This window comes from Ochlerotatus camptorhynchus, unplaced genomic scaffold (genome assembly GCF_037179485.1).
Source record: "Ochlerotatus camptorhynchus isolate MF236.1 unplaced genomic scaffold, CSIRO-AGI_Acam_v1.1 ptg000366l, whole genome shotgun sequence".
Taxonomy (NCBI): Eukaryota; Metazoa; Arthropoda; class Insecta; order Diptera; family Culicidae; genus Ochlerotatus; species Ochlerotatus camptorhynchus.
The window spans coordinates 324,155-348,659 of NW_027040854.1; the positions used below are offsets into that span (position 1 = coordinate 324,155).

At 38.8% G+C, this 24,505-nt stretch overlaps 2 protein-coding genes across 10 annotated transcripts in view; one reads left to right on the top strand and one right to left on the bottom strand.

Annotated features, from left to right (window-relative positions):
* LOC135709855 (protein phosphatase PTC7 homolog) overlaps nt 1-163 on the top strand; it is a 56,461-nt gene extending 56,298 nt beyond the window's left edge. For both annotated transcript variants that reach the window (XM_065232278.1, XM_065232277.1), the window contains exon 6: nt 44-163. In XM_065232278.1, coding sequence (XP_065088350.1) covers nt 44-93 — 50 coding nt within the window. In that variant the 3' untranslated portion in view covers nt 94-163. The remainder of the gene's footprint in view (nt 1-43) is intronic.
* Nucleotides 164-1,874: 1,711 nt separating this feature from the next.
* The window catches only part of Tomosyn (syntaxin-binding protein tomosyn), a 235,908-nt gene continuing 213,277 nt past the window's right edge, over nt 1,875-24,505 (bottom strand). For 4 of the 8 annotated variants that reach the window (XM_065232266.1, XM_065232267.1, XM_065232271.1 and 1 more), the window contains 7 exons: nt 16,763-16,888; nt 16,513-16,704; nt 16,337-16,445; nt 6,741-6,827; nt 3,434-3,529; nt 2,833-2,957; nt 1,875-2,611 (listed from right to left, as the gene is read on the bottom strand). In XM_065232266.1, the coding sequence (XP_065088338.1) occupies nt 2,349-2,611; nt 2,833-2,957; nt 3,434-3,529; nt 6,741-6,827; nt 16,337-16,445; nt 16,513-16,704; nt 16,763-16,888 (998 nt within the window). In that variant the 3' untranslated portion in view covers nt 1,875-2,348. The remainder of the gene's footprint in view (nt 2,612-2,832; nt 2,958-3,433; nt 3,530-6,740; nt 6,828-16,336; nt 16,446-16,512; nt 16,705-16,762; nt 16,889-24,505) is intronic. The other 4 variants (XM_065232272.1, XM_065232268.1, XM_065232269.1 and 1 more) reach the window with 3 other exon arrangements.

Below are 24,505 nucleotides of genomic sequence, written 5' to 3' on the forward strand. Positions count from 1 at the left end.
CACAATAAATTATCTAACTCATTATTTTTCTTTGTTATTTTAGGCGGAAAACCTGATGACATAACCGTCGTTTTAGCATCTGTTGTGATATAAAACATAACTTCATAGATAGAAAAAAAACTTCATCGCATCGTTCTTTAAAAATATATTATACGTAGAGGAAGTTTGTCTCCGACTGTGTTTTTAATTTCCGATGTCATTTTCCCTTTTTTCGCAAGCAAATAGCAAGCAACTCTTAGTGTAAAGCATAGCCAATGCCTAATGCAGGAGTGCATTTTGAATAGGTCGTATGTACTCCATAATTCCTTTGTCTTGCTTTCAATTTGAGAAACAACCCCATTATACAGGGTGGCGGCAAGTGCACCAGCGGATGTCCATCTACGCTATTTGTATTATTATTTATACCCTGGGAAGGAGAAGCAGATAGGACACGTGTCATGAACATTTGGGCCATTGGAATCTAATCCAAATATGTGTAGCAAATAGCCAGCTTTGCTTTGAGTGTAGAGCGTTGAGTGTAGAAGAAATGATTTTTATCAGCACACCGACAGTATAAGAAATAGGAGTCATCCAAATTTTTATTGAATCTAAATTTTAAAATCTATTTCTTTGCGTGTATGGAAAAATGAACAAGCAGAAGCAAAAATCAAATTACATCAGGAAGGCTCGCTCAGAAATCATATTTAATTTTTTTTTGTAGGACATTTGAAAGGCTAACGTTAAAAACGAAGTGAAAAAAACAAACAGTTGGTACAATACCCGAGCAAAGTCGGTTAACAAAATGAAAGCAAATCGATATTAAAGTTTGCAGTTCCTATCATAATGAAAACTAATTTTGATTTCAATTGCCGCGACAGAAGTCTGATATCATATTGTGCTTTCATTATGCAGTCAAGACTTTTTAAATAACTTAAGGTGATTCCCTGTAGCGTCCTTTTTCGTATTACACTTCGCAATTTCACATATTGCGAGGTGTTATGGAAAAATGGACTCTACAAGGAAAAACCTTAAACAACTTAACTTGAAGTTCTGCTGTTAACGTATTGTTTAAAATTTTATTTAAGTTCATGTTGTTGAACTAACGATTATTATTTTTTTAATTTAACGGAATCCTTTTATGAAGAGCTTTGAGTGTGTTGGTTTATTTCCTTTAAATTCCGTTATAATTGCTTATATTTTGACAGATACGCGTATTTCGTCTACTATACTTGCAGACTTCATTAGTGCCAAGTACTCAAGTGGTGTTGAGTACTTGGCACTGACGAAGTCTGCAAGTAGTAGACGAAATACGTGTATCTGTCAAAAGATAAGATATTCACCCCTATTCTGTATTTCGTTTCGAACGAAATTCTCATACAAAAAAATATTTTTTTTTTGTATGAGAATTTCGTTCGAAACGAAATACAGAATAGGGGTGATTATAACGGAATTTAAAGGAAATAAACCAACACACTCAAAGCTCTTTATAACGATTATTGTTTATTTGTTTTGTATAACACATTTGAGGTCATTCGTGTTTTGCTCGGGGTGAGATTTGAGCTCAAGTCTTTCAACGTGAGAAGCATGGATACTAACCATTTACGCCAGGCAAGTATTCAGTTAAACATGAATGCAAAATCAATAATCAAATTGATTTCATTGATAGCAGGATTACTTTTCCGTTTGATTCAACAGTGTAACATTTTGCTCTCATTTTTGCTGTGTTAACCGTTAAGTCAACCAAAATGAGATCAACTGGAGTATTCAAAATAAGTTATATCATAACAGCAAATTTTGATTTCAATTTGATCTTCAGCTTTGCTCGGGTAGTTAATATACATACTGTTTTAGTCTGGTTGGGGATTATGTGATATGTGCAGAAGATCGGAATCGCGTTTTATAAAAATTTTCAAATGCTTAATTTTTTATTCCTAATGTATGTAACATATTTACAAGTACTTATTATCAAAATGGATTATTTACATCGTCTGTCATTGTAATAATGTCACACTTATTTGGATCTATTCTTTAAACTTTTTTGTGTATCCAAAAAAGATCTTTTTTAACAGTTTAGTAATAATAGCAGCAGCATGATCATTCTATAATATTGGAGTTTCACCGTTATGCAAAAACTTACAAATAAGATCTATTACAGCTTTCCAATAGCAAAATAGTGAATTATAGTATATTCGCGGCAATATCTAAAAATTGCCATGGAAGATTTTTTACAATTTATTATTGTTTATTCATTTCTCGATCAATAACATAACAGTAAATAACATTGAAACAATTTGCACTAAAGCTATACTGACCCATGTATAGGACTGAAAAGACCTTTAAGACTTTGTTTGCAGTAGACTTTACACTAATTACAGCTGATACCACTTTTTGTCTTTGTATTTGTTCATCAATAAATGCGCCGAACCGGCAAACTGTTGCGCTTCACCAGCCATACGTTCAGTTCTGTCTTCAAGCTGACTTAATTTGTCACCACGTTCTAGCATCAGTTGATGAGCTCTGCTTACTTCAGACGATGCCGACGTTGCTCGCGTGTTCAGGTCCTGTATGTTAGCGTTTGGACCAGGTATATGCTTTGCAATCGATTTGTTCGCCTTTCCGCTTGATTCTCCAACTTATAAAAAAACAACAAAATGTAGTGTTAAATTGTTTGTCAAATAATCGGCCTTGAATTATAGATAACAATATTTTGCTTGACAATGTGCCCATGCAAATAGAATTTTTTCGAAAATCAAAACGGCATAATGATTTAGTCGTGATTATCGAACAAATAATTATCACTTATCCTAAATTGCTAATTGAATGATAACAGTTTATGAGCTGCAGAATACTTACATAGTTCCTCACGATCCAGATTCCTCATTCCACCTCCAAACAGCCCTTTGAAAAAGCTTTCCTTTGGCGCTTCTGGCATTTCATGTGCTACGTACAACTCTCCAAGCATTTCATTATATTGATTGCTATGATGAGAAATGTAATAAACAATAAAATGAATTAATGGCGATTGTCTCTATCTACTATCAATATCGTTCAAAACAGAACTATACAAAAAAAAAACGCCTCTACGACATGCTTGGCTTACACAGTTTTGGTTACGAACTGTTCATTTGCTAATAACTTTGCACACAGTTGACGAAACTTAGTTCTTATTGAAGCAGTAGATAGAATAGAGTTTAAGCTTGTTACAGATACGTAAAACAATAAGATTTCAATTCTAGTAATAAACTGTATTTGTTTTTGCGTTGTAAAAATGAAGTGAGAAATGCTCGCTGCACATCTCGGACTTCAAGCGCAAAAAATCATTGGTGTTGATTCAAATGTTAAGATAATAAAAACGAATGGTCTAAATAGTTCGACTATGAAATGTATTAAAATTTCAGCAAAATGGGCGTTTTACTTTTAACGAAATGTACAATCAATTTTGATTAAAACTTACCAGAACTCCTGGCAGACCGTGAACTTCTGTATTTCGGTGGGTGTTACCAAGTACAGTCCGTGCCCTTTATTACTAAAGCTGAAAGTCTTCGAGATGCTGGATAAAGACAAAAAGGTTACAAATAAGTTACATTGACAAGACGACAACACGAGCATCAGAAATGTGACTAATTCATTTTTTTTTTGTGTGTATTCAATTATGTTGATCCCGAAAACCAATAATCTTTATTTTGCTCCCATGATGGCTCTATTTATTATTAACATGGCCTATGTGTCAAATTTAAACAAAGACGTTACCTTAAACGTCGATTTCTCTCGACACACCATCCACAACTCGATATTCTACAGCTCAAAATTATTTTAAAACTCGATAGATTAAGCGATTCCTTTATTTTTGCTTGTATCGTACTCTGAAGGGCCAAAAACATGGTTTAAGGCTCTGAACCATTTGGTGATTTTTTTTTAACTCTTGGTTAAAATTTGACAGATGGAAAGTTATCGATTAACCCTGCTATCCGAGCATGGTTATTTCTGACAGACAAGAAGTTAAATTTTGACGACCGTGGCTCGAAAACCGGTCGATCGACAGCACGGGATTTTCGAACATAAGAAATAACTTTCGAAATGTCATTTTTAACCACGAGTTAAATTTAACTCGGCAAATGGTTCACAGCCTAAGTGTGTTGATTCAACACACCCCGATCTAATAGTCGGCGTTCAATTGACTTGATTTCGAATAGAGCAATGCGAATTGCATTTCGTAAGTTCGACTGCAATTTTCTCAGTGCCTACCATATGGTTCTGATATGCAGCTGGGGGATTAGGGAAGTGTACGATATTCTTATCTCACCTTTTTCCTTTGAAATACGTTTTAGTAAACATTCCAAACTATCAAATTCCCAATCAAAACAGTTGGGCTATAGCAACCGGTGGAAGCTAACAATTTTAAATTGGCTTAAGACCGGCGCACAATGGATACGTTTTCAGGTTTTTTGACAGTTAGCCCATGCATTATCTGTCAAAAAACTCGAAGATGTATGCATTGTGCGCCGGCCTTTACTACTTGGCTAGCATTGGTCCCAAGCAAATCGATTAACGTACCCCATTCTAGTCGAAATTCTAGTACTACACTATGTTTGTTTTGATTCGTTATGAAAGTTTGACAGATAAAATGAGGGGTTTGTTGATTTTCCTATGTTTCGAGGGGTGCATCGATTAGCTTGGGAGCGAAGAGAGTACCAGGAGATTAGCCAAAAAGTTGAGCACGTTTCTTCAGGACCTTCTGGTCTTAGAGTTACCTCTATGGTTATAGCATAGAGGTAACTCTAAGACCAGAAGGTCCGGAAGAAACGTGCTCAACTTTTTGGCTCAGCTCTGGTACTATCTTCGGTTCCAAGCATATTCGATGCATCCCTCAAAACATAGGAAAATCCACTAACCCCTCATTTTATCTGTCAAACTTTCATAGCGAATCAAAACAAACATAGTGTAGTACTAGAATTTCGACTAGAATGGGGTACGCTTATAGCTGTAAAGGGCCCAATAGGGTAGTCAAGTAGTGAGCCAATTAAAAATCGTTAGTTTCCACCGGTTGGTACTACCATAGAGGTAACTCTAAGACTAGTAGGTCCCGAAGAAACGAGCTCAACTCTGGTACTATCTTCGGTCTCAAGCGAATCAAAACAAACATAGTGTAGTACTGGAATTTATATTAGAATGGGGTACGTTAATCGATTTGCTTGGGACCAATAGGCTAATTAATTAATTTAACTTTATTAGGGAGGCTTTCAGCCTTGGGCTGGTTCGCCTCCAGCCCAATAGGCTAGTCAAGTAGTGAGCTAATTTAAAATCGTTATACCATAGAGGTAATTCTAAGACTAGAAGGTCCCGAAATAATGTGCTCAACTTTTTGGCTCAGCTCTTGTACTCTCTTCGTTCCCAAGCTAATCGATTCACCCCTCGAAACATAGGAAAAACCAATAACCCCTCATTTTATCTGTCAAACTTTCATAGCGAATCAAAACAAACATTGCGTAGTACTAGAATTTCGACTAGAATGGGATACGTTAATCGTTTGCTTGGGACCAATAGGCTAGTCAAGTAGTGAGCCAATTTAAAATCGTTAGTTTCGTATTTATTGTTGGTTATACCCCGTTCACATTACAGCCTATATCACGTAATATAAGCTGTCTTGCAATGAGTACTCCTACATAGGATTTCCAGTGAAAACTAGATGTATGAGTGTTCATTGAAAGACAGCGTATATCACGTGATATACGCTGTAATGTGAACGGGGTATTAGTTTCGTATTGCTTGTTGGTACAACGGTACAATTTGGATCTCCGTTCAATCGAAAAACTTGTGGATTTCATATTTGAATCGCCTCATATAATTAAAAATCGTTCACAAACCGTGATTTCCGTTTGCGTTGCGTTGACGTAAGTTTGACCGGATCTTTTATTAATCTGTTGCGCGTGATTTTTTTTTTCCTTTTTTGCACCGGTTTTTGGGAGCTACTTCGTCACGCACATAACGATTAACCCAAGAGTAGTGGCATCAAATCACCGTGTGTGTGCAACAACTCAGGTTAACATCGATTCTAATAATAAAGGGGTTTGTTTTCAAATTTCGTCAACCAAACAGCACTAGTCTAGTAAGTGTTGCCGGTTGATCGCCTCTATTCGAGTTTTTGAGCAACATTTTTTTTTTGTAAAAAAAATCCTTGTTTGAAAACGGAAATAAGGGCGTGTATGTTTTAAATCTCCTTTGGAAACATAGGAGTTCCAGCTAAAATGTAGCTTGTTTTTCAATCTCTATAACAATAATTAAGTCGGTAATTAACAATAAGAACAAATCAAGAACAACTTTTCAAAAGGACATACAAGCTTTTTGTAAACAAACCTTCTTATGCTCTTTTCTTGCTACCCATATGACACCCACACAAACCACCAATATCACCCGGCGGTAGGGGAAACTTTCCCCTTCCCGAAAATGTTATTGTTTGCGTGGGCGACCCTCGGTTGCCGAGAAAAGGGGCTACAAAGGTTTTTTTTTATAAAAAGCTTGTATGTCCTTTTCACATGTGGCTCTTGAAATCAGGTCGAATGCCTGGGTGAAGTTAGTAGTCTACGTTCTGAGTGAAATACATTGTGTATAAGTAATTTACCAACCATTCTGCTCCTGACATAATTGTAAATTTGGATGTCATCATGCGTACAATCAGTTTTCATTTGAGAACACTAAAAACAATTTCATTTGAGAACACTAGAAACAATTTCGCGAAGTTTTGATAAAATCAAAACACTTACAGATTAGTATCTTCATTGACAATCAATTGCTGCCCCCAAATGGACAGCATAGGATCGATTATTCCCTGTTTACATTTGGTTTGAAAACTGCAGAAAAATAAGCATGAACACAATTGATTAATGTTTTTGTAAAGTTTACAGATGATACATACCCGAGCAAAGTCGGACATCAAAATATTATAAAAATGATGTTAAATTATGTTTTTGAAAACATGTTGATAACTATTTTTAATTCTTTTCTTTTTCAATTAGATTGAGTTATTATGTTGATATTATTTTGATATTACTAGAAATATGAATTGAAAACATAATTTGATATTTAAGAAGTGCAAGTACATCGGCAAGTAATAGGTTTAATTTGGGGGCTAGGCTTTAATCTTGTAAATCTTGTAAACCTTTCTAGTGAAGTCTAGTAGTCTAGAGAAAATATAGAGAATTATAGTTCAACAGTAATTGAGGGAATCAGAAGGAAAGAGGTGCAGGTGACAAACAGAAACGGCCACTGTTATAAGATAATATACACGCTAACTTGAAAGTACCAATTAATATTATAAAAAATATTCATTTCAAAGAAAAGTTGCTTAACTAATTAATGGGTAAATTGTTTACCAATTTAATGAATAACGGTTACCCATTATTGATATTTAATGGCTAACAGTTACTCATTAATGGATAACAGATACGCATTCAATTTGTCTTTTTTTCCCTCATTAATGGGTACTTTCAAGGTGGCGTGTACCGTACACACTTATAAAAACCTCTCTTCCCTTTGAAAAGTATTTAGAAAATGTTGCACGAAGTATCGAAGTTGGTAGGGTTGGTCATTTGTATCTCTTTTCTTCTAATCTCCTCAATAATAAAGATTTAAGGTAGGATTTTTGTAACATATTGATTACTTATTTTGATAAATATGAGTGAAAATAGAAAGATTTGTTATCATTTTTATAATCTTCATACACCATTTAGATTTCCGTTTTGTTATAATTACACTCCGATCTTTTTTTACAAAAAAAAAAACGTGTAAAAAAACCTACCAAGATTTTAATTTTTAACATACAAAAATATGTTCAAAATTTAATGCTATAAAATTGTGATTTTTTTAAAGTATGTAACGGATAATGTGATTCGAATCAAGTCGACAGGTTGCATCGTTATTGAGAAATCGTATAAATTATACCGTGTAAAGTGTGACTCAGCGGCGTAAACCACTTGAGTACACTGTTAACTCCGACCACACGGTTGTCAAATTATGTTATCATGAACGATTATATCATAATATAAAATTATGTTTTCATTCTCTGCTCGGGATAAACACACTTATGCTGCGGATACACTTCAATGACAAACTATGCACATGACCATTATTTGTATAATAAATGTGCTGATCCATGGTCACACTTGAATAGTTTTTGTATAGTTGTTGTATAGTGCTAATAATTATTATACAAATAATGCTCATGCTCATAGTTTGTCATCTAACTGTATCCACGGCATTAGTCTCATGGCGTATTCGAAACGCCGTAAATGGGAAGAAGGGTGATAGGTTTGCTTTGGAAGTTGTTGAGTAGTAATTTGTCAGTGCACCTTAAAACCATTAAAAATCATTAAATTGATTGTATGCTTCCAACAACAACATCTATTAATATTAAGAGATTTTGTTAAAAGTTTTGACATGAAAACAATAATATTGCTTGCCCGATCAAATCCCAGACACTTTTAAACTCATCATGTTGAATCTTGGAAAATGCTATACCGGAAATTTCAGATCCCACTAAAAATACAATGATGAAAATTTAACTCCCTGTTTGCTGCACTTCAGCAAAGTGGAGTTCCAGTTTCATAATTGTATGTTTTTTAAGAGTTGACATATGTGATGTGTGCTCTTGAAATGTCAAGATAAGGCTTCTTTAGAGGTACACCTTTCATACAAGCACATCTCACGCCAGGACTCTAAATATTCAAGCAATTTCCAACATGGTTGGTAGACAGAAGGCGCAATTTGTTTTTAAATTTTTCCTTGAAAATTTAGGGTTTTTTACACAACATATCAACATAATAACTGTTGCAGGGCAATGGTTATAACGGAGCAAATAAAAGGAGAAACTATCTCCATTGAGTGACGGCTACTGAATAACGAATATTTCTACTTCTCTGTGATACATAGCAAAGTGTGTGAGTGTGTGTGTATGGGTGTTGTGTAAGACCTTGTACAGACATACAAAGTACACTGTTGTACTTCTTTAAGCTAGTACCTTTTGAGGTACTCGATTAAAGGAGTACAACAGTACTGCTTTGTAGGTCTGTCAATGGTATAAACGATACATGAATGTTTGGGGATTATGCACTGGGTGAAAATATACTTTTCCAATTGGCATCGGTGTTACACGGTTGTGTAAACCGACACTCCTCCTCAACGATGCTAGTTCGACGTCTCGGTTGGATCCCTGATGCCTATGGCAGTTCTGTGCCTCTCTAGTTTAACTCGCTCTAGGGGATTTGTCATTAAGTCCGCCTCCATGCGCTAGGTTGGCATGAAGCGGAGTTCGATGATACCTTGCTGGTGCAGGTCCTTGGTGTAGGCGTACTTCGTGTCGATGTGCTTTGAACGCCTCTCTAGACGCTCGGACTCTACGATCTTCATACAGGATTGGTTGTCTTCCCAAACGACTATGGGATATGTTTGAGCCTGCTGCAAGTCCTTGAGAAGTTTCCCGAACCACACGAGCTGCTTACATCCGTACGCCGGTGCGACGAATTCGGCCTCCGTTGAGGACAAGGCGACACACGATTGCTTTCGTGTTCCCCAGTCGACAAGACCGCCACCGAACTTCAACAGGAAACCGGAATGAGACTTCCTGTCGCCTTCGTCGCCGGCCCAGTCGGCATCCATAAAGTATTCCACTTCGTCGGATCCGGGACCCAGGTGTAAACGGTGGTCGTTCGTAGCCCTCAGGTATCCGAGGACTCTCTTGGCTTCGGTCCAATCGCGGTTGGTAGGATTGGTGATCTTCCTTCCCAGCAGTGAAACGGCCACGCAGATGTCTGGACGACGTAGTTGACGTAGACGTAGAGCAAACTGCCCACCAAACTGCGGTATGACGCGTTTGTAGGCAATTCATGCTCCTCCTTTTGCTTGAGGTATCCGGGGTCAATCGGCACCTTCGATGGCTTCGCCTGGTCGTGTCCGAATTGACGAATCAGCTTGTCGATGTAGCTTGCTTGATTAAGAGTGTAATGGTCGCCATTCATTTTCACGTCAATTCCCAGGAAGTGCTTGAGTTTGCCTAGGCAGGAAAGCTTGAAGTGTTTCTGCAGCTGTCGGCGAATCTGCAATCTGCAGGAAGAATACCGAGCTTATATTGAGGTTACTATGGTAACAGGGAACAAATTTAAAATTATTATGGCATGCTGCGTTTACTCGTCGTCGTCGGAAGTACACCAGCAGCTTCACGGAAACTCTTAAGTTTAATGGATTGCAACAGCTTCGTCATCATATCCGCAACCATCGCATCAGTCGGACAGTAACGAATATCGATCTCTCCTCCAGCTCTCGAACTAAGTGGAATTTCGTCTCGATGTGTTTCGAACGGCGGCCAATGGTTGATGAATTTGATTGTTTTATCACCCCTTGGTTATCCTCGAGCACAATCACTGACGATGACAGCTTCACGTCGAAGTCGTTAAGAATTCTCCGGACCCAACGAAACTCTTGATAACACTCGGCTAGCGCAACGTACTCTGCTTCGGTGCTGCTGAGCGTGACGCAAGTTTGCTTTTTGGAACTCCAGCTTACAGATCCACCAGCGAAACGGAACAAGAAACCAGACGTTGATTTCCGGTCACTCAGCGTCGACGAAGATTTTTAGCGATGAACCATCCACGCCCAAAACCAGCTCGTCGTTTAACGTTTTCTTGAGGTATCGCAATACCCGCTTCGCTTCCAGTCAGTCAGCTTGAGTCGGACAACTGGTGCTTATTCCCAGTATCGATACAGCAGCTGAAATATCTGGACGCGTTTTAACGGCCACGTACAATAAACCACCAAATAAGCTTGCATATTGGTGATTATTTGGCAATTTATCCGCTTCATCCTCCTCCTTAGATTGTGTGTGGCCGGGGCTAAGTGGAAACTTAGAAGGTTTTGCATCAGTCATTCCGAAACGTTCCAGCAGTTTTCGGATGTATGTTGTTTGATTCAAGCTCACTCCTCCAGCTGATCGATTCACCGCGATGCCAAGAAAGTGCCTGATATCACCCAGCGACGTCACTTCGAAATGCCGGTTCAGCTCTTGAATTATCTGCTCATACTCTTCTTCTTCTTCTTCCTCCCAGGCAACAACCAGGTCGTCCACGTACACCACCAAATACGTACACTTCTTCCCATCGCGACGAATGTAGAGGCACGAGTCATTTTTGGATTGCTCGAACCCGATCGTCTTCAAAACAGCGACGAATGTTTGATTCCAAACGCGGGCAGCCTGCTTGAGTCCGTACAGGCTTTTACGCAGTACGCAAACTTTGCCGTCGCCCTTATCGGTCGAACCAGATGGCGGACGCATGTACACGGTTTCCGCCAGAATCCCGTGCAGGTACGCTGTTTTCACGTCGGCGTGTTTCACAACCATCTTCCTCTGGCTAGTGACCGACAGTATAACACGAAAGGTAACCTGCTTCACTACAGGAGCGAACACCTCGTCGAAGTCGGTTCCGTACTTCTGCGTGAACCCCTGTGCTACCAATCGAGCTTTGTAGCGTACAACGTCACCTTCTTCGTCCTGCTTGCGTTTGAAAATCCATTTGGATCCGATTAGTTTTCGGTCTCGAGGAAGGTCCGTCAGCTCCCACGTGCGGTTTTCACGTTCTAGCGTCAGGTGGAAGATTTTTCACCAGACTACTCGTTTCACGGTACCGTGGAGGTGGTGCTACTTTCGTGGTGCGTTCAGATCTGCTTGCCGGAGTAACTGGCTCATCTGAAGTTTCACCCAAAGATTCTTCACCGGATTCGTATTCCGAGTTTGTATCGGAAACGTCATCCTGTTCGTCATCGTCTTGCTCGAGTTCCGGTTGGATATCATGCTGAAGCGGTGACTCGATCTCGATAACATCGATTGGCTTGTACGAGTGCTTGTGTGCTTTTGCGCCCTCCAGAAAACGTACGTATCTGCTATACACCACCTTGTCATTCGTGGTATCGATGAAACGATATGCCTTGTGGTGATCAGAGTATCCCACCGACGTCATCTTCACAGCTTTCGGCTCCAGTTTGGATCTTTTCTCCGACGGAATGTTGTTTAGAGATGAACTAGCCTAAGGCTAAAAATCTCTTTAATAAAGAATTAAAAAAAAAAAAAATCCGACGGAATGTATACGTAAGCTTGGCTGTCGAATACTCGCAGATGGTTGAGATTCGGTTTCTTGCCATACCACGCCTCGTACAGTGTCTTGTTGGTCGATCTGGTTGGCATCAGGTTTTGCAGGTAAGTAGCGGTGGTGACCGCCTCAGCCCAGAAACGGTATCCCATGTCTCCGTCCAGTAGTATACAGCGTCCCATTTCCACCAAGCTTCTATTTTTCCGTTTGCAACGCCGTTTTGCTGTGGTTTGTAGGCGGTCGTAAACTGGGGTGAAATTCCTTTCGAAAAATAGAATCGTCCGAGGTGTTTGGATGTATACTCCCCTCCTTGGTCGGACCTGAATGCGGTTTGATACCTGCCGAAACGTGTATGTACCATTTCTACGTAAGCTTCGATCTTTTCGGCGGCTTCGTACATGTGCATCAAAATGAAAATCACAGTGAATCGACTGTAATTGTCTGTCATCACCATGAAATAACGAGCTCCTCCTGGCGTTACGGTGTTCATCGGGCCACAGATGTCGGTGTGAATCAAGTCAAGCACCTTCGTTGACTGTGGACCAGATTGCTTCGGAAACGGTAACCTCACCATTTTCCCTTCCAGGCAGCATTCGCACGATACGCTGATGCCACAGTCGCGTACGCAAACGCCGGTCGCAAGCCCCTCGCGTACAAGCCGTTGCGTCGCTTCGATGTCACGGTGCCCAAACTTGCGGTGCCAGTCATGAAAGCAGTTTTTTGTGTGGTTTATCGCGGCGGTTTTCAGGTCGTGATGGTACACACTTAGTTGGTACAGGCCACCAGCCTTGGCAGCAACAGCTACTGTTCGGTTGTTGTGCTCGATGACGCATTTTCTTGCGTCGAATTTGACCAACGCACCCTTGTCGGTCAATTGTCCCACAGAAACGAGATTTGTCGAGTCGAGTCGATGATCCAATTCTTCGTCGAACGATTCACAGTAGGCCTTGAATTTGCTGCAAACGCGAACGGCGATACCACGTCGTTCTCCATGGCAACACGCGCTTTGGGTTTCGGTTACCTAGCAACAACCTTCTGCTTCGCTTCATTTTTCGTGCTGTTCGAACGGCAATCCTTTTTCATGTGCCCTGGCTTCTGGCATTGGTGACATACGATGATCTTGGAACTAGCGTCGACACGCAATATAGACTCACTTCGACCGGATATCTCGCTTCGTTTTAGGGCTTCATCCACCAACTTTCGCTTCACGATGTCCATTGTCAATTCTTCTTCGGGACGACTCTCCAACGCGGTCGTCAGCGTTTCGTATGACGCTGGCAGGCGCTGGACCAAATCCTCCATCTCGTGTAAATGGCGCTCCATGTCGTCACTATCCGCAGATCTATTTCAAAATCAAAACTTTCGATGTCAAAGAGGTTTTCTGGTGATAGAGGTCTTCCAAATCTGCTTGGCTGTGGCACACTTACGGATCTGCGACTGCTGCGTGATTCCGACGAACAGCGAAATCGTTTCTTGCGCCTTGGCGTCCCCGTTTGTCCATGCTTCGGTACGGGGTGCTGGCGCGTCGGTGGCTGGAAACTCCAACTCTCCAAGGTACCGAGCCTCTCGATGCCGAACTTGTCAATTTCGTCGGTGACCGGCAAATCCAATACCAGTGCGTCCTCGAACAAAAATTTTTTATCCTATGATGTACAAAACTATAAGAGAGAGAATGTTCTTTATTACCGAGCTTATATTGAGGATACTATGGTAACATGGAACAAATTCAAAATTATTATGGCATTCTGCGTTTACTCGTCGTCATCATCTCCCACACTCATGCAGTTCTGCGTACAGGTAAGTGCTCTTTATGTCGAGGTGCTTCACCAACATCCTCTGCTTGCTGGCAAGTACGAGGACCGTTCGAAGGGTAGTCTGACGAACGACGGGGGCGAAAACCTCGTCATAGTCCTGGCCGAATTTCTGTGCGAATCCTTATGCGACTAATCTCGCTTTGTGTCGCACCACTCGTCCGATTTCATCTTCCTTCTTTTTCAACGTCCATTTGCGGCCTATTGCCTTGCGACCCGGGGGTAGTGGAGCGAGCTACCAAGTGCCATTGTCTTGATGTGCTTCATCTCCTGCTGCATCGCGGCTTGCCACGCGACCGCTTCGGTGCTTTCGATCGCTTCGGAGTAGCTTTGGGGTTCTTCGCTTGCATGTTTCGTTCATGCCTTGGTGCGTTTGCTTCCGTGTTGGCTTCTTCTCCGAGTAGAGGATTTTCATAGCTGAAACCGAGAAACTCATCCTCCGATTGAATCTCCTCTTTGACCGCCGAATCGTAATCTTCTTCCGCTTCTGATTAGTCTTCGGGTACGTCCGGGTTTCGTTGTGAAAAGAGATCGGAAATGAGGAAATGACACATAGTGCTGTAAAGAAATCGAAAATCCATCTCCCACCCTATCATCCTTTCACATATATACCAAATTGATATTTTAAAGCAACCATCAAAATAAACAGACAATATATGAAAACGCTAGTTGCCAGTTGCTTTAAAGGCTAGTTGCCTCCCTAAGCGGACCCCCCGCATCCTAACTCTTTTGTCAATCTACTTAATGTTATTAGGCTGTCTAAATTTTCTTATTTAAGTTCGTTTGATGATTAGGATATCTCATTAGCCTAATGTAATAAATAATTGAAATCTTTAATCTACCTAATCAATTATAACCCATGCTTTATTGAGTACCTGCCCTTGTCTATGTAATCTAAAATTTAACGTGTATCAAGTTGTTTTTGCCTTTGACTTATATTTATTATATATTAGTTCGACACAGGTGACACCTTCAAGTGACTTCACTTTGAAGATAGTTTCCTAGCTGATTTTTAAATTATATAGGGTATATGCTCCAACTACACTCACACGTTTCCACTATGCCGTCCCACAAAATTACGTATGGATATATCACAATAGAAGCACGCCACAGTGGAAATCCCGAGCCATAGTTCAAACACTTATCCCAAATCAAAATGAAGCACATATAAGATTAGTTACAATACCATGTACAAAAATGGTGTTCAACATTGTTCCCTGAGTAATACCTCAATGAAAACAACTATGAAAGCTTGTCACGCAAGTAGAAGGAGCACTGTTGGGCATTTTCTGAAATATTTCAATAGTATAATTCCCTTGCAAACCCAAAGAAATCTATCTGCGTAAAAAAAATAAGAGTGATTTGCGGCAAAACCCGCCAGTATCACACCCAACGCGGCTCTCAAACAAAGGAGTAACAAGTGTGATACTATCACTTCAGGCTAGAACTTTGGTTTTCTCATACAATGGTTCAAAAGAGAGGTAATCCTAATCGAATGCTCATGACGCTATTCTGCCACGGCATGAGCCAACGATGCCGAACCTAAACCAACCGTCTCCAACGTTCCACTATGAAGCATAAGATTAGGCCCGCTCACCAGGTTAAAAACTAGCCAAGGGGAGAGACTTCAACAAAAGTATATTCTAGACTTATACCGAAGACAACATATCAAGAAGACTGGCAACTCTGCCAGAATCCAAGCGACAAATACAGTAGCGTTGCGCTCGAGCAAAGGTGGAAGTGCTGCATAGAAAAATGAGTAAATACACAAACCTTTCTTCTGAGATTGTAATCTTTGTTATCAAATTGTTCGAAGCATTTACCTTTGAGCGGAAGATGACGCGATTGTGTCTGTCTCATAGCGCTCGTATGAGAAAATGAAAGAGTTGCCAGTCTTCTTGATTTGATGTCTTCGCTTATACTCAGGAAACCATAAGTCAAATATGGTTTTTTTTTTCCTTTATTTACAAGGCTTTCAGCCATTGGCTGGTTCGCCTAGGATATCAAATATGATTAAATTGTCTCGTTTTAGAAAGACCAGAATGTTAGTTATAACAGGTTTAGAGTTTAAACTGTAGACCGACAGATATATTGACTACAGACTATCCGCATGCTGTTCATTGTTCACTTATTTTTCAACGGTTGTTTAAAATTCCTATCCATACTTCAATGGCCATCGACGGCGCGTATAATATGATTGATTAATCAGCTGCTATATGGAGATTGACGTTTCAAAACAACCGCCATCTGTATCACGCACTGCATTCCCGAGTGTGGTCAACAAATGGCGTTAGTAGTTTATCACAATATTTTATGATCAAATATATTCAATTGGTTTTCTATGGTTGTACTATACTTAGAAAAGCAAAAGATATTCAGGAAAGAAACATTTATCGAGTATTGAGATGAAATTACCTTAAATCAGACAACGGAAGGAAATCTATATCGAGTAAAAGTTTTAGGCTTGGGAGCGTAAAGACCAGCAAATGACCGTTTGATGCGTAGCAAATCAAACAAACACTGTCTGAAAATAGAAAAAGAAAGATGAGTGTTGCTTGTCAGTTGAATGAATTCCGACGCATGGAGCTTACCTTTCATACTAATAATCTCAGCTTTCACAACAAAATCAGTTTCCACGATGTTTTTCTTGTACACGCAATTTTGACTTGGAAGAGCGAACACGCCGGCCTGCTTTTCACTGGCGATCACTATGAATTGACGGTCACATAGCGTATCTGGATTTGTGGGACTCATCTTGTTGGCCGTTTGTTTTGTGGGGGTTTCTGCAAAATAGCATATGCAGTTAGTATACATGTAGTAAGCCTTTTCAACGTGGTATACTATCACGTTTTTCTTTGCCTTCTTTTCCGTCGTCTTTCCAAGACTCGAATGCATACGGTATTAGTGCGCCATTGCAATCCAATAGTGACATCGACAGAACGGATCCTTTCAGTCGAAATACCGGACCTATAATTCAAGTAGTATTTATTGAATACAATTGATAATTATCTTCAGAATTCTAACGTATCTTTAAATTTATTTCGTGGCCTCGTACAATATAGCCATCACGTCGTATAGAATTATAGTAGTGGTTATTTGTAGTAAGGATTAGTTCCATTCACTTTACATTAAAAATATGTTATTGTATTATCGAATCATAAGATGTTATAATGATATTTTGTATTTGTAAATTACAATATGAGGAAAAGGAATGTGTTGTAACGTTAGGTCGCCATTAACCGCTCACTCTATTACGTACAATTAGAATAAATGTCAATAGTATAATTACGATCTATTATGATCAATACCAGGAGTATCATTGATCATCATTTGTTATTAAGTGCAAGTTAAGAGAAAAATGATAAAAATAATTATACAGTGAGCGGTGAAAGGGGTCAACGTGAGCGGTGAAAAGGGTTAACGTGAGCGGTGGATGGCGACTTTACCTTGCCGATTTTACTTTCAAAGAGTCACACCAGCGCTGTATGTAAGTGAAGATTTTTTTTATATACTTTATTATAGAGATTTTTAGCCGTAGGCTAGTTCATCTCTTACAGTTCGTGAAGAATGAAGAATGGGTGAGATTAAATGATAATACATATTGCAACTCTCAAAAAGCTAAATTGGCAGGTTTTATATGTCAAACACAAACTTTACAACCTCTTCTTATTACTTACAAATACAAAATATCATCATAATATCTGTGTGTTGTATCCATATTCCGCTTAATTATTTCAGCTATCTTGCTGATATACATGGTATTCTTTATCTCCCTGACTTACTTACTGCAGTTATTAATTGAGACCTTGCTAAACATATCCTCTAGCAGAGCGATCTAGCAGATAATCGAACCTACTCTTGCTGCTGAACCTGCTGTGCTTCTAGGCTTTATACGCGGGATTGAAACAGAGGACCGAACGATAAAAGGCCGAAATACAAAATTCCGGAAATATATAAATCTACCACAAAAGGCCGAAAAAACAATAAATATTAATCGTTCGGTTAATGAAAAATATTACAATCTACGCCATTCGCTAAATGACATGCATTATTCATATAAAACTAGTAGTTAAATACGTTTGAAGTGCATCAATGGCAAGTTGTCGGTTGGTATTGCAAATCATGGACATTTACTGCTGCTGGTAACCACCAATCAGTCATATCTGTTTTTTTTTTATCAATTTTGAGTTAGCACCATTATTCAGTTTATGTTTCTATGTTTTTTGAGCTGTTCTATTAAAAAAACAGTGGTTGGTTCAAGAAAAACTGAAAAACAATACTTAGTCAAACTGTCCTGCAGCGAAAAGTAACTGCAAGTCAGTCTCTTTAGGAAAACAAATGTGATTTTATTAAATAAACTATAAAACAATGTTACAGCTATGTTTTTAGGCTTGCTTCTATTGAATTAAGACATATCGAATCATGAGATTTGACTCAAGACAGATTCTGTCCACTTCTTCTAGGGTATCCGGATGTGGTCAATATAGTTCTTACGATCCTCAATATGAACGCCAATGGTTATGGCTCCGAACTCTCATGTGATTTGATGTGTCGCATAATGGATTTTGATATAAACAGGTTTTACCAATTCTCCGGACCATTTTTGGGTACATTTAGTTTTGACGGATCTGGGTGGATTCTACCCAAATTTGGGTAATTTTGAAATAGCGTGTACAGTGGTGTAGTGTACACTCATAAATATTACTAAATAATTGATGATTTAAATTTAATCATTTCATGATTAACGCATGTTTTTAGAGATTAGTGACGTTTAACGCACGCACACTAGCGGATGCACCAGCGTGTAAAGTTGTTTATTATTGTCCTCTGGCCTAAAAATGTATGAAATTAGATCTGCCGAAATGAGTTTGACAGCGATTTGTTATGTATTTTCCTCGGATTTTCACTAACATGTTCTCACATAACGCACCAATACAACCGGACGTGAAAATCTTTCTACAATGATCAGATTAAAATTTGATTACAAAATTATACTAAATCCGAATAACGGCGTTGAATTCGTTCAGAGTTTTCCAAATTACATATAAACATTGAGAAGTTTCACACGTAGGGTAATTGATTCTGGTTGGACCTATCCAAAAACTGATGATGGTTGGACCTATTTTTCAATCGCAAACTGCATTCAAAACAGCATAAACCTTTCGAAATTTTATTTAGAACCCCCTTGGAGTATTTTGAAGAAATTATTTCTATTTACACTACATTACAAATACACTGATAGGCAAAATAAAGTGCCCACCCCATCATTTTTTGAATTTCTCTCATTTATTTGGTTCAAATTAAAGTAAATACACTGTAGTATTTTTTATATCTTATTCTTTATATTCTTTTTAAGTTTCACTTATAGAATACCAGATAAAAAGAAGAGACTGACTCGAAGAAAAAAAAATCAAAATGGGTGTAAAAAAGAACAGTGACAAAAAAAAGTGCCCACTGCATTTTAACTCCAGAAAACATAAAATAAAGTAAAAGAATACCAGCCTAATAGTTAATGTGTCCTCCTTTGGCCTTCAGGACCAGCTGCAGGCGCTTCGGCATGCTCTCCACTAGATTCTTCAGGTGCTGTGGATCTAGTTCTTCCCAGGCGCGCTCCAGGGCTTCAAAATAGTTATTTTTATTGGTAACACCAGTTTTGTCAACCCTGGCATCGAGAATCGCCCACAAATTCTCGATGGGGTTGAGGTCCGGGCTTTGTGGAGGCCATTCCAGTGGTTTAATTCGACATGACCGGAAGAAAGACTTAGTCTTCTTGGCAGTATGCTTCGGATCGTTGTCCTGCTGGAATACGAATTTCTCCTCAAGGCCCGTCTGGATCAGCGAAACTTCCAGATTTTCCCGCAGGATGTCGATGTAGGAATCTGCCGTCATTATCCCGTCGATTTTCACCAGGCTTCCCACTCCACCCCACGAAAAGCACCCCCAGACCATCACATTTCCTCCTCCATGCTTCACCGTGCCTTGTATGTGGCGCTCCTGAAGCTCCTCACCCGATCTACACCACACACGAACCCGTCGCTTCCGGTTGAACAGTTCGAATTTTGATTCGTCCGTCCAGAGAACCGTTTTCCAGAACTCTAGGGGCTTATCAGCATGCTCCTTAGCAAACTTAAGCCGTTTGACTTTGTTTGCCTTGCTGATAAATGGGCGCTTCCGAGCAACTTTGCTGTTCAACCCCTGTGCTACGAGACGGCGACGAACAGTTCGACTGGAAACTGTTAGCTGAAGAGCCTCCTGGATCTCGCGGACAGTTACCTTCGGGTTCTTCTTCACTTCACGCATGATCTTGGTGTCCGTTCTCGCATCCGTTTTGCGCATCCTGCCTCTGCCAGGGCGATCCACCACTGATCCGAACGATTTCATTTTCTGCAGAATTTTCCCGACCGCTGTTTTGCTGATATTGTACTTCCTAGCGACAGACCGGTGCGATTCACCGTTTTGCACATCACGAACAACCAATTTTCGGATACACACGGGAATTGCTTTCGAAATCACTACGTCCTCCATTTTTTTCAACTGATTCAAATGCGATCACGTGTACAAATGCACCAGTTCCACCCGTTTGCTTCAATACATGTCAAACTTTCAAAACAAAAACAATCGAGGGGTTTTCCGATGGAAACTTATCGAAAACATACCGATTTTTGAAGTGGGCACTTTTTTTTGTCACTGTTTTCTTTTTCAATCCAAATTGATTTTCTTTTACTTCAAGTAAAACTTTATATTTTCAGTATTCCATAGGTGTAACTTTAAAAGAATAATAAAGGTAAGACATCGAAACAGACTACGGTGTGTTTATTTGAATTTGAACCAAATAAATGAGAGAAATTTCAAAAATGATGGGGTGGGCACTTTATTTTGCCTATCAGTGTAAAAGTAGACAAAATTAGCTTCAATGCTTGAGCTATGATTCTTATGTTAAATCGTGCTGAATCCAAAAATGTAGTCAGAAAAATTTCAGCAAGAAAAATTGAAATTTCTTCTAAAACTGAAATTTCACTTACTAAAACACAAATATCTCCGGCTGTAATGAAGCTATATCAATTATTTGAACGCCAAATTGAAGGGGATTTTTTTTTTGATCAACTGAACATCATTTGTCAGAGAGATTAGTGGCATTGTTGTTAATTAATAGTTTGTTTATTTTATTTTTATGTTTTGCTTATTTCCAAGAAAATTTGATTTCAGCAAGGTAAATACAAATGTTTGTAGTGGTTGTGCCAAGAAAATTTGATTTCAGCAAAGTTTTTAAGCAAGGTAAATACAAATGTTTGTAGTGGTTGGCACAACAATACCACTAATCTCACTGAAAAATAGTATTCAGTTGATCGAAAGTAAATTTTCTCCCTCTTAATTTGGCATTAATATCACGTAGGAATTTTCACAACTCCTTTTAAAATCTTCATAAAATACATAAGAATTTAATTTAGAACTTGTATTCTTCTCCACATAAAGCTCTCCAAATTCATCTTACAATTTCTAATTCCGAAATTGAATATAATTCTGGAATTCTGCTCAGAACTTCTCCTTCGAAAATTATGTGGGAATCCTCCTCAATATTTGATTGAAATCAACACTTTGAATACTTTTAAATTTTACTAAATATTCCAGGGTTTGTCCGCAAGATTCTATCGATTGTTCTGTAATGTGTTATAACCCTTAAAATGCTTGCAAGTCTCAGAGCCTTGACAATTATGACTTCACGACTCATAAATATATATATTTTTTCAAATCTGTGTTTTTGAAAAAATGTCAAAATCTCACATTTTGATTATTTTTTCTCCAAATCTTGTATAACGAAGATTGTTATTATTCACAAATTTTGAAGAAAAGTTCTAGTTTCAAACTGTACAGAAATTTCAAAGTCTCAGAATTTTGGGAATCTTCTTAAATCACATTTTTTTTTTATCCTTTCAGTGAATAACCCTTCAGTAATATTTTTCAAGTATTGGTCTATTGGACGTGGGTATTAAATTTCATGAACCATGTTTAGTTTCACGTTGAGTGAGTTCAAACGTCAAAAGTTTTTACATATTTGTTTGTGTTTAACTTTGTACATCAGCGCAAGTACTGAAAGGTTAATATTTATGTTAGTATAGACAACGGAGTGAAGACAAATTTTCTTTATCCGATATCCCTAACAATTTCCTCTAATTCTCATTAGTATCAAGTTCAATTTTTTCTGAAACATTTTTATTAAATTAAATCTCTTATTTTTCAAAATTCTGTCTTATAACCTATTCATACAGATAACATTTGGCCTAGCGATCTTAATATCTGTTTCTTAATAAATTCTATGGCTTTGAGATCATAAGATGTATCGAGCATAAAAAGTGATAGAAATTGTTTTTCAATGTATCTCGAAAGATCAATGATTTGTTTCAAATACATTAAGGTTCAATTTACTTCGATGCATTTTCGAAAAAATTCAAATGCAGTTTTTTTCGACGCATCATTTCAGATTGCAAAAAGTTCGCGTCATTGGGTGTAAAATAGCAAAAATAATAAAATGACGCGAGCTTTTTGCAATCTGAAATGATAATTAGCGCCCCTAAAACTTGTTTCATTTAGCGGAATTCCAATGGAAAAATACTCGGTTGGGGGCTTTAAACGGAAACCGAACGCCTCAGTTTGAGATCTGGCTAAAAAGTTGCATGTGAGCAAGACTTTCGTGCAGAATACCAAAGTTCGAGCTGGACTACGTACGTTTAAGGTTCAGAAGTCCCCAAACTGTGACGAGAAACATAGAACGGTCGCAAAAAACCGTGCCCGCAAGTTTTTTTTTTTTCCTTTGATTTGTTTTCCGTCGATCTTGTTTTCCGTGCTGAGCACCAATGCTACCGACGCCAGGGAGGCAGCTCCCACACCTGGACCCTACCTATCGACCCATCAACTCATGAACCGGGGACCAACGACTTTACTTCCCTTCCGAAGGAAGGCGTGATCAGAGATGTTATGCCTCAGAACATCCCGGCGGCGCCGACTGGGATTGAACCCAGGCCTGCTGGGGTGAGAGGTTATCACGCTTACCACTACACCACCGGCGCCGCTGTGCCCGGAAGTTGTACGACCAGAAGTTAGCGAAACCACACTGCTGCGTAATGGATGACGAGACATATGTGAAGGCGGACCTCAACCAGATTCCAGGAAACCTGTATGTGACTGCCAAGGATAAGTGTGAATGGAAGCAACTTTTAATACGTTTATGACACAAGAGTTTTTTACTGATGGACGTATTTTTTTCCGAATTTGATTTTATTTTAATTCTTTAACACTAGCAGTTTAATGGTGAACTGTAAGAAGTCAGAAGAATTGTTGTCCTTAGATCTTGAATTCTGAAGATTGCGTTTGAGGAGTTTTGATCTTAAAGATCTGAAATTGTGTACACTGTGGTTTTATTCAAAGTTCGTAGCATGCGAAATACACGGATAGAAATCTCCTTATACTTTTTGGCAAATTTCTATTGCTGATTGTTCATAAAATGTATAAGTCAACTAATAAGCAGACGCCTTGCAAAAAGTTAATGAAGATCATGTGTCAAATGAAATGTATAAGCGGTCACACATACCTTTTATGCATTTTTATAGGACCTATGTGGTTTGTCTTATGGAATGCATAAGGCTGATGTTTTGGCAAACATGTATAAGTGAAACACATAGATGAAATAATTGATTTTCGTTTCGTGTAGGAAAATATGAACTACGAACTTAATGAAGTCTCAACATACTATATTCAGAGGGTTGAGATGAATTATGAACTAAACAATAATTAAAAAAAAAATACTCGGAATAAGGGCTTAAAACATGCCAAGATACATATGTATCCTGAGATCCTGAGCATAAAACAACTAGGGGAAATGTTGGCTTCGGCAATAACTTAACCTATTATCGTCAGGGGGTAAACAATGTCCTAGAGCACTCAAATTTGGCCAATAGGTGGTCTGAAACACATTGTATCCACATCCCAAAATTGAGCTCTCAAGGACGGTGTTTACCCCGCTGACGATAGTTGGTTAAGGTATTGCCGAAGCCAACTTTTCCCCTATGAATAATGCCAAAAAACATTCTCAAAATATCATTCCGTCTCGCACGCTGAGCCGGTCAAGTCGCATCGGTCTCGTTGTACGACACTAGTATTTGAGTTTTGGAGTTTTTCCCCACGCGAGGGTTTTTTCTCGCCAAAGTTAGTTGGCATAGTGTTAAGACCAGTGCTGATAAAAATCCTTTCTTCTACACTCAATTTAGCTGAAAATGAAAAAAAAACTTAACAGATCAACCAACTACCTGCATGAATTTGAATTTTGATACAAACAAATTCCCTTGATCTAGGCAACCTCTGAGTATCAAAAATAACATTTGTTTTTCTTCATTCGTGGCTGGATTCTCATTATCGCCTCTGTTGTTGTAAATATTGATATTCGTCTTCATCTTGGTCGGGATGATATTGAGGATCAAATGCAAAATGATTATTTTCATTTTAAACAAATATAGCGCTGAAGAACGTGGTTTTTAGACATAAGTCGACGGAAAATTATTGCCTCAAGCTGAACTGATGATAATATCGATG